Consider the following 10653-nt stretch of genomic DNA (forward strand, 5'->3'; position numbering starts at 1 on the left):
AATACAGGGCCTGGGCCACTCTGGTCATACACCCGCGGGGCATGGATGCCATCCTGAGCCTGCAGCGATCTGGCAGTGGCAGCTCATCCCAGTGCTGGGTGCCCTGGAGGGAGCCCTGCTGGGCAAAGCAGGGTGTGGGCGGCCCTACTGCTTCCCCCGCACCAGAGCCCTGCTGCCTTCTCACCATAAATCCCTGGGCAGGCGGGTCCCTAACTCAGGCCCCATGGGCGGGGCAGTTGGGGCCATGCATAGGTGTACTGATGGCCAGCAGGTGCGGGCCAGCAGGGGCCATCACTGTAGGGGAACAATGAAGCCAGGAGGAGCTGATGCGTTCCCTGGCAGAGCCTACATGGTGCCTTGCCGGGAGCAGCCTGGCCAGGGCTGGCAGGAGTGCACGGCCCAGGCCAGCAGGGCCCAGGGTGGGGCTGCAGAAGCACTGGTTCTAGGCCAGTGGGTGGTGTGGAACCAATTATCTTTATTTACATTAAATCCTATTGGGAAATGGTTTTGCTTAACACTATTTCGCTTAATGCTCAGTTTTTCCGGAACCAATTAAGAGCACTAAGCGGGGGTTGCCTGTATTCCTTGCCCTGTTACAGACTATAATGGGGAATCACTAAAAGACCTATAACTTTGTCATTTTTTGCAGATTCAGATGAAAACAGCAGGGATAGTGACCCCTTCAGAGGGCACGAAGCCTGCCAGGTTTCAAGGAGATAGGTGCAGGGGTTTCTGTGAAAGTGCATCTCAAACTGTTGAAAGCAAAACTTGTATTAAAAAAAATGGCAAGCCTTCCAAATCTCGTAATTGATTCAGAGGCTTCTAATTCAATTCAGACCTTTTAATTGGTCTCCCGATTCAATTCGGATTTGGAGATTCGGCCACTGAATCAGGCCAAATCTCCTCCGAATCGAATCAGCTACCAAAGCTTTGCACAGCCCTACCCCATGGTATTAAGCAATGTACATACATATGTATTGTACAAAGATGGAGCACACCACAAAGAATGGACATATAAATTGTAATTTTATTGAACTGTGTTTTGATACCTCTATTTTGACCATGCTTCAGAGTAAATGCGTCTTTTCTGCTACTTCATCTTTGATCTTCAATCTTTAATTGATTCTTTTCTGGAGGACTGATCTGTAGATCCGCTGATTCACAGATGGGGTTTAGTTTTGTCCTGAAAAAAATTAATGATTTGTCTTCATTCTCCTTTCTTTTTATGTATTTTGTGGATTTTGACTTTTCCCTCCAATGGTTTCAAATTAATTTTATCATTTTCAAAACCTCCTTCTGATAGTAAGGTGTCCCAGTTACATGTTACATTGTGCTACCTTGTATTAAAGAAAAGCATGGCAGTGCTTATGAAGACTTCCTATCATACATGGGTCACTCTATGCCTTTTTAAAAATAGATATGCAAGCCAGAGATTGATTCATTTTTCTCTAATGAAGGATAGTTGTAGGCAGGAAAAGCCTGGTCAACTGCTCACCAACCAGAGGAACAGTTTGGTGTAGAAATTTGTTTCTAGTCATAAATGTCATCTTTTTTAGAGGTCTGGAATGCCAGAGGATGGAAAATTCAATTCAAAGTGATCCACTCATCATAAATTTCAAATAACACGGTTGAAATGTGCGTAGAGAATAAGAGGTCAGCAAAATGCCTGATCATGAAAGAAGAAGACTGATTTGCAAGTATGCATCCTACATATTTTGGCGGGAATTTTTCCCAGCCCCACAAGTGCATATTTCATTTTCAACTATTATAAATCAATAGTTCAATGTGTAGTAAAACACATGCCTTTAAGGGAACACTGTTTCACTTCCGTGCCAAATTAAAGTTCAGTTATAGCCTGCAGAAGAAAAGTGTTTTTATTCATTCCTCTTCTCTGAAAACTTGGTGAATGTCTGTTTTGCTTTTGTGTTTGAGGGACCAGAAACAAACCTTGGAACAGAATCGGAGTCCCTAGAGTCGGCTAGTAGAATCAGCTAGCATGAGAACTGTTCATCAGACAGTGCTACTGCATACCTACATCTAGTGTGGTACAATTTGCAAGATGGCCTAACCTTGTTGTGGCTACAGTAATGGACACATTGAAAACAACAACAACAATAAAGGTTAAAATAATATTGCAAAATGCCAAGTAAAGCACTAAAAACTCCAGGGACATGTGTCCAGAACACCACAGAACAGAACTCAGCCCTTCTGTGACAGTGCCCTCTGCTTCCCTGCTCCCCACTCCCCACAGCCATGTTTTGACCTGTGCCTTTATACAGTCTTAATATAGCACTTTGGATCAGACTAGTGATAACAACACAAAAAAGGAAAAATAAAGAAAGAAAACAGTTTGTGCAAACAGTCACTTAAAATGTAGCACTATCCAAATAAACTTTTCCTTTTCTTTAATTCAGCCAGACACCAGATTCACTGCGTCTTCTTGATACAGTATTTAACCTATACCTGTAAGTAGTTTGAGTAAGAAAGGACACTTGATGGATATACAGTACAGATTTGTACCCAAAGACATAATGAATATATTGCATCTGCTCTAAAGCACTGTTTTCCATTGATTGTTACAATTTGAAGTGATAACACAGGTGCTTACCCCCGTTCTTAGAAAGAACCAAGAGAGCTCGCTGTTTTCCTTTAAAATGTAGCTGAAAGAGGAGCCTGTTTTAGACTAGTGTCAATATAATCCTGGCTTCCAGGAATCAGGTCCTTGGGTGATGCCTCTACAACCATCTTTCTCCTTTCTAGGACTGGCAAAGAAGCCTAAGGTTCTGCCCCAAGTAAACTCCACTATTTATGTACCTTGAGTTGCAGAAAGCCTTACTCTGGCCCTTCCAAAATGAGCTTATTATATAAGCTTTTCCAGAGTAAAGCATCCATTGCATAGAGTTATTAAAGTGAGCTCAGTGGAGATATAGAGGCCCCCATCTACGTGTTAGAGGTATTGAGCAATTAACTTGTTAATTAAGGAATTACCTGGAGACCAGCAAAAACACGTGCAAAGTAGCTATCACACAATAGAAAGCTCCAACCAGCTATAAAATTTGACCTTGAAAATGTGTACAGGAAACCCTTGCTATTTGCGGGTTCAGCATTCACGGTTTCAAATATTTGTGAATGCTGAACCCACATTTTTAATACACTTTATGCACTTACAGGAGCTCCTCGGGAGCTCCGTGCTTGCTGCCACCGGAGCCGTGCCCCTCCCCCCCAGCCACTGGGGGCACTGTGCTGGGGCTCTCTATGTCTCTACTGAGCTCATTTTAATAACTCTATGCAGTGGATGCTTCACTCTGGAAAAGCTTATCACATAAGCTCATTTTAGAAGGGCCAGGGTAAGGCTTTCTGCAACCCAAGTTACATAAATAGCAGAGTTTACTTGGGGCAGAACCTTAGGCTTCTTTGCCAGTCCTAGAAAGAAGAAAGATGGTTATAGAGGCATCACCCAAGGACCTGATTCCTGGAAGGACCTGATTCCTTATTTGTGGATTTTGCCATTCACAGGGGATATGAGAACGTATCCCCCATGAATGGTGAGGGTCACCTGTGTTAACTTTATAACTGGTTGCTGTCTAGCTTTAATTTGCACATGTAGAGGGTCTCCCCTGCAGCTGGGAGCCCTGTCAGTTGAGGGTGGCTAGTCAATGGGTGCACCTTGCCCAGCCATGGCTGGGAGTCCTACAACTTGGGGACTCATAGCCCCAGCTGCTGGGAGATGCTGCTGTACTGGGGTGGGGGGAGGGGTGTGAAACAGCTGCCAGGATCCCTCAGCTGCCAGGGGTGCATGGGGTGCCCCCGCAGCCAGGAGCCCCTCAACTGAGAAGGTTCCCAGCCATGGGACATTGCTTTTTGCCAACACAGGGGGAGCCTGGGATTGGGTTGCTCCTGCACTAGAAATAAGGTGCAATGTGATCTAATGTGCAATCCCACAATCATGCCTCCTGCCATATATGCATGGCATAACAGGAGGTTCAATTGTATGGATTGCACATTAGATCTTACCGTGCCTTTACCTGCACACATAGTGGGGCCCAGAGTCACACAAAAGAAGGTCTGGAAGGGACGTAGGCACTCTCTCTCTTGCTAGCCTCATAGTCAGAGAATGCCTCCCAGAATTAATGGGCACCTGTACACATGACAGAGTGTGATAATTAGCACGTATCAGAGCAGACTTGATTATCTGAGTGTGCTGCAAGTCTGCTGAAGTGTGCTAATGAATGCACTCCAGCAGCCTCCACATCATGTGTGTTCAGCATCCTCACATTTCAAAATTGTGGTGTGGGCACTTTAAAGCTCGTCAAACAAGCTTTAGTCTAAGTGCCTCCACTGCCACTTTGAAGCACGGGGCACTGAATACAAGTAATGCTGAGGGCACTTTAATTAAAGCGGCTCTCAGAGCCACTCTAATTAAAGCACCCGCCCCGGAGCGCATGTATAGACGCCCAATGATTTTATCTTTACAGCACTCCTATGCTGCACGGAAGCATTACTATTCCAGTTCTTACAGGCAAAATCTTGAGGCAGATTCAGGAAGCCTATAAGCAGATGTTTAATGTTAGTCCATTGACTAGCAAGCCTGTGCCCAAGGCTGTGCAGAATTGAGAATTGAATTCCTTTTTGGGTACAAGTTCACCACCTTAAACACAAAATCATTCTTCCTGCCTTCTCATGTTTTTGGCTGCATCATTGCTTCACTGCTGTGATCCAGAAGAGGCCCTTCTTTATACCTCAGTGGCAAAAGGGGGATAATTGTATTTAGCTGTCTCTGTAAAGTACTTCAAAAACAATGGATGAAGAAGCCTTTAGAAGTGGCATTGTTTTACCATGTCGTGTTTGCAGTCTGAGTTCTCCATACAAAACTGCTCTTGAGTATCCTGGGAGGAGCCTATGGTTTTAGTTTGTGTGGACTGCTACTCCGGGCAGAACTATACAGCATTAAAGCTTCGAGCACAAGGGGCCAGCTTGGTTTTCCCTGCCCCAGAAGAATAGTGGTGATGCCAGACCATCTAAAAAACTTATATAACATTTGACAGCTGACCCATTCAGTCCTGTGCTCTTCCAAGACTTATGTTTTCCATAGCTCCCTGGATTTCCCTGTGTGCTGTTTTGCTAGGCAGTCTGTATTCTGTGGTGGTATTGAAACTGGACTCTTTAAAATAACTGTTTCCTCTTGGTCTTTTTCTTCTTAATTTCATAGCCTGAATGAATATTTTTTTCCATAATCTGCAACTATCTAATTTCCTCTGGTAATGCAACAGTCAACCTTGGCTCGTTTTAAAGAGAGGATATAATTCCTGGGGTTTCTTCTGAATTCCACAGTACCTGCAGTATGCTAAAAATAATGTCTGATAAAATGTTTTCCCTGGAGAGAAAAAAATCATGACATAAACCTTTGACAAAAATCTTTGGTGCATACATTCAATATGAGTCTCTTCTCTGCACCTCTCTTATGCTATCAGTATTACAACATTAGCTAAGGGTGTTTTATAACTGAGTTTTGCCTTTTTACAATCCTGTGAAAAAAATGATGAGTCTTGCATACAGGCTGCTACTATGGAGGTAGTGCCTGTTATGGTGCATTTTCAGGCATGTTATGCCACAAATAAGTGATGCTCTGACAACTGTCCTTTTAAGCCTAGATCTTCCTACGAGCTCGGTGGAGGCAGAGCGCTGGCCCTTGCAGAACTGGCCAGATCTGTATGTCTTCTAGCCCAGTATTTTTTTGGAGAGGAAACGGGGAAGCAAAGAATCTCATGTAGCTCATTTCTAACCTTTGTGTGTAAACCAGTTTGTTACTCTGCAGGCTGTCATCACCAGTCCAGGGACTATTCACAAGATTATCAAGTTTGAAACTCTAATTCAATAATACATTTATTTATTAATTCAATTACAAACTAGAAAAGAAAAAAAAATACCTCCAGGGCTAATATCATGATCATACATTGTAAAATGACTGGTATGAAATGCTGCTGGATATCACTGATCATTACAGGGATCCTGGTTTTCTCTGATAAAAAAATCCAAAATTTTCTGATTTAAACAAAACCCCCAAATCCCCCCTTGTCCATGATTAAAATGAAACACCACTATATATATATCTTTGTCCACTAATATATATAGTGGTGTTTCATTTTAATCATGGACAAAGGTGGATTTGGGGGGTGGGGGGTAAATCAGAAAATTTTGGGTTTTTTTTTAATCAGAGAAAACCAGGATCCCTGTGATCAAGTAAGAGCTTAATTGAATGAATGCTACTAGTACTCTAATTAGAATATGAATCTGAGCTAAAAGAATCCTTTCTGTGTTGGTGACACAGAACCTGTGGACCATTCTGTAGGGATATCTGCGAGTGATACATTTTTGTGGATGCATCTAAAGAATTGGATCCATCCAATGAAGAATCACCAGGATTTGAAAGACTGCTGTAGCCATCCTGAGCTGGACAATCTGCATGAGCCATATTATATTTTGTAGATGTGGATCTATGTTTATTATGCCTTGGTAATTTTTCATCTGTATCCTGAAGTCTTTTATAACGAAGTTCTTCAGGGGCAGCAGAAGGTTGTCTTGGTTTGTGAGGAGTTATTTTTGAAGTTCTAGGCCTAGTTCTATGGTTCTTGTAAGTTTTCATTTTGGAGGATGAGTAGTTGCCAAGGGGTTGTTCACACTTCAAAGGTTTAGCTGAAGTTGATGGATTTCCATTTGTTATTGGTGGTGAGTTAATGGAGGAATATTTTTTTACTGGTTGTTTTACTGCAGTTTTCAAGTGTTTCCCATTTTCCTTAGATTCCTGTGGTAACAAATGTACTGGGAGTTGATTCATTTTTTTGGGAAAAGGTTGTTTTTTTACTGCCTCAGTGTCTTTTTCTGTTTTTATAGAATTTGTTTCTGAGATTATTTTGAGTTCACCTTTTTTGGGTTCCTCTCTTTCGCAAGTTTTAGAAGTATTAATTTTTGCTGGTTCTCTGCAAAAATTAAAAAAGAAATTTTCAGAAAAGCATGTTCATTTTTACAAATTAGGATGACAACTTAACTCCTTACATCAGAAGCCTAATTTATAGTCTAGAGTTGTCTTCTACTATTAAAAGTTAATATTTTGTGTTGCAGAATTCAAAAGATAGTCATGAATTTTTAGCTGCAAACTCTTGTTAGCAACTATATACTTATACAATGGGGAAACAAACATCAACTCACTCTTTATTCTTCAAATACTTCGAAGAAACTATGTGCATCAATATTATCATAGCCACAAGGATACCAGGGACTGAGATGCAAGCTGCTACAATAGATTTTGGTATGGGTTTAATGTCCTTGTGCTGAATACCTAAAGGAAATCATACAAAGAAAAAGCTGACTACTACTGAGAATTTCATGTGTTTTACATACTGCTGAATTTTGTGGTTATATATTTTGCTATTTTTGTCATTTCTTGAAATTAATGAAAATCTCTGACTACCTTTTTATCATTTCAGGAGCACTCTTTGAAATGATGCAAACCAGTGTATTTGGGGATATTATTTCCTGAATTGCTTTTATGGTGATGACAATTTTCAATATTTGTATACTGTGACAAGGGGCCAACTTGGGGCCGGGTCTTGCATTGGCCTGCCCAACTGTCTAAGGAGGGTTGTCTGCCCAGTCTTGCCTGCCATGACTTGTTGTTTCTTAAATTGGTGTAAAATGCAGGAGGCTGCCCGTTTTACTTCCCCAATGCCAGGGGGTGCTCTCCACTGCTCCATACCACCCCTACCCCATGGCCCATGCCTCGCAGATGGCATCCAGTTTATTATTACAGCTCCGGCTTGAGGCCAGGACAAACTCAGTCCACTAATGGACCTCTTGCACACTACCCTATTTGGGGTCACACTCATATTGCCCCCCCTCATTGGAGCCTCTTTCACTCTGCCCTCTCTCACTGGGCCTCTTGCACACTGCCCCTCACTGGGCCACACCCAACTTTCCCTGCTGCCTTGAATGACCACATAGGCCATCAGGCTTGCCTACTTTCATTCCTTGGCTGGCCAGCACACATCTTCTCATGTCCTCTGCAACCCTTATCTGGATGGTGACCAGCCAATTCTCCAAACACTGACTCTGCCCCTAGCCCCTCACTGGGAAACTTTACAAACATACCCTTCTCCTGGGGGTTGGCCCATGTGCTGCTCTTCAGACTGTCCCTTCAGCCCTACTCAACACCCTTAATGCACAGGCCTTCAGACTGCTGCTGCGCACCCTACTCTGTGCAGGCCAAACCTGCTTTATTGCCCCCCTCTCTGGGGCCACACTACTGCCCACTCTCTCTGGGCCAAACTACTTCCCCCTCCCTGGGGCCTCCAGGGTCTTACACCCCTCTGGGGCTCAGATGCTCAAAGGTGTGCCTGGCCCCCATGCCTGGCCCTAAATCTGGGTATCCCACCAGGATGTGGGGGCTGAGGTTTAAGGTACCCCTACCCACCTTTCATTGGGGAGGCAACTGACCTGGCATTTCTGGGGAACTCCCCCACCACAGGGAGTCCCACCAGGCTGTCCTCCCCAGCAGGGTGCAGTTTCAAGTCATACCCATATAGCTCCTGCCCTTACCTCCAGGATATTCTGAGCAGCAACTCAGTCAGCTGTTGTCTTCTCAGCTGCTGGCAGCAAACTGCTGCCTCAGCCTTCAGAGCCTGGATCTAAAATGGGCACTTCATCAGGGCAGGCCCGCACCCGCCAGCTGCCTGCTCCCAGCCTTAAAGTGGCAGTCACCCAAAAGTGCCCTGCCACATATACATCAACTAGTTAAAATGCAGCTGAATTCACTCTTGCCCCCTCCCTCCTCTACCAATCATTCAAATAAGGATGAACCAACAGATACATATAGGTGAGAAAAACAGACGTTATCTCCCATACTAGCCAATTTCCTATGAGTTTCCAGTTCCTAACTGGGATTTACATCTACATGAGATGATTTACTGCCCAGTAGACTAATCTACTGTGCAGTAAAATGTCACTATGTAACAATACACAGCAACTACTGAACAGTAAAATAGAGTCTAATGCATGGTTTTCTAATACCTTTAAATACTCCAATCTCAGAGCTGGGGCTGGGATATGGTCCCCTGCCTTGGCAGCAGGAAGCTACTGAGCCCCAGCTCTGATCTCAGAGTGGGGGTGGGAGCATCAATTTTGGAGCTGAGGCCCAGCAGTTGCCTGCTGCCAAGACAGGGGACCATATCCCAGCCCCAGCTCTGAGAGGAGATTTGGGGCTTGGTAGCAGGCAGCTGCTGGGGCAGAAGACAATGTCCAAGCCTCTGCTCCAGTCTCAGAGTCGGTGCTAGGCAGGTGCCCGGGGTGGAGTGGGAGGCAGTTGCCCTGGAGGCAGGACAGCTCCCCCACTCCCTGGAACCTAGGCCTGGTCCTGGTGCCTCCTGCTAGCCCAGGGCTGGGGGGGGGGTAGAGCTCCCCCTGGCTGCCATATAGGAGCAGAGCAGGGCAGGAGTAGCCCTGCACTCAACTGCTCCTGTCAGGAACAAATTTGCTTCCGACAGGCACAAGTGTAGATGCACTCCCAGGGAAAGCTTAATGTGCAGTAAGCTTCCAGCGTATTAATAGCATGTGTAGATGAACCCATTATGTAGGGAGAACTACAATTGTAATTGTGTTTGAAAGGGGCCTTAAAACTTTATTTTAAAATCAACAAGGTATCCAAATAAAAATCTCAGTGTAAAAGAGAGAGCACTACAAGCAGGCAGTGGTGATACTGGGTTCTATATTACTCTGTTCATTAAATGTTATAAGTAGTTATTTCTTTCCATGGTCCAGTCTCTAAAAATTACATACTGTAAATTTTCAACTGAATGATAGGATGCTTGAAGTGAATTTGTAACATACATATACAGAAGACAGAGTAGAGAGCTACCTTAGTCAGGGACACACACATATACACTTATTGTGTTAACACTGAAACTAACAATGCTGTATTTACAGAACCATTCTTTAACTGTGGCATAAAGTTCACCTAACAGGTAAAGTGCTACCAAACCAGAGACTAATTTGTAAACTACAATTTCTAACTTTCATAGATTTCATTGATTTCATAGACATCAGGGCTAGAAGGGACCTCGGAAGATCATCGAGTCCAGCCCCCCGCCCAAAGGGCAGGAAGTCAGCTGGGGTCATAGGATCCCAGCAAGATAAGCATCCAGTTTCATCTTGAAGGTGTTCAATGAAGGCGCTCAAACCACCTCCGGTGGCAGGCTGTTCCAGACCTTGGGGGCTCGGACAGTAAAGAAATTCTTCCTTACGTCCAGCCTGAAACGATCTTGAAGTAGTTTGTGACCATTCGACCTCGTCATCCCTTGGGGCGCTCTGGTGAACAAATGTTCCCCCAGATGCTGGTGGTCACCCCTGATAAACTTGTAGGTGGCCATCAGATGACCCCTGAGCCTGCGCTTTTTCAGGCTAAAGAGCCCCAGGGCTCTCAGCCTGTCATCGTAGGGTCTGCTTCCCTGACCTCTGATCATGCGCGTGGCTCTTCTCTGGACTCTCTCAAGCTTCTCCACATCCTTTTTGAATTGTGGAGCCCAAAACTGGACACAGTACTCCAGCTGCGGCCTCACTAAGGCCGAGTACAGGGGGAGAATGACGTCCCGAGATTTGCTTGAG

At 44.4% G+C, this 10653-nt stretch overlaps 2 protein-coding genes across 2 annotated transcripts in view; one reads left to right on the plus strand and one right to left on the minus strand.

Moving 5' to 3' along the window:
• Window positions 1–10653, plus strand: part of ATP11A (ATPase phospholipid transporting 11A) — a 267750-nt gene that overhangs the window by 245488 nt on the left and 11609 nt on the right. The gene's annotated exons all lie outside the window — the stretch shown is intronic.
• Window positions 1096–10653, minus strand: part of LOC112549165 — a 28072-nt gene continuing 18514 nt past the window's right edge. The window contains exons 6-7 of the mRNA XM_025196106.1: window positions 7207–7336; window positions 1096–1183 (exon numbers count right to left, since the gene is read on the minus strand). Coding sequence (XP_025051891.1) covers window positions 1096–1183; window positions 7207–7336 — 218 coding nt within the window. The remainder of the gene's footprint in view (window positions 1184–7206; window positions 7337–10653) is intronic.

Source organism: Alligator sinensis, unplaced genomic scaffold (assembly GCF_000455745.1).
Source record: "Alligator sinensis unplaced genomic scaffold, ASM45574v1 scaffold288_1, whole genome shotgun sequence".
NCBI lineage: Eukaryota > Metazoa > Chordata > Crocodylia > Alligatoridae > Alligator > Alligator sinensis.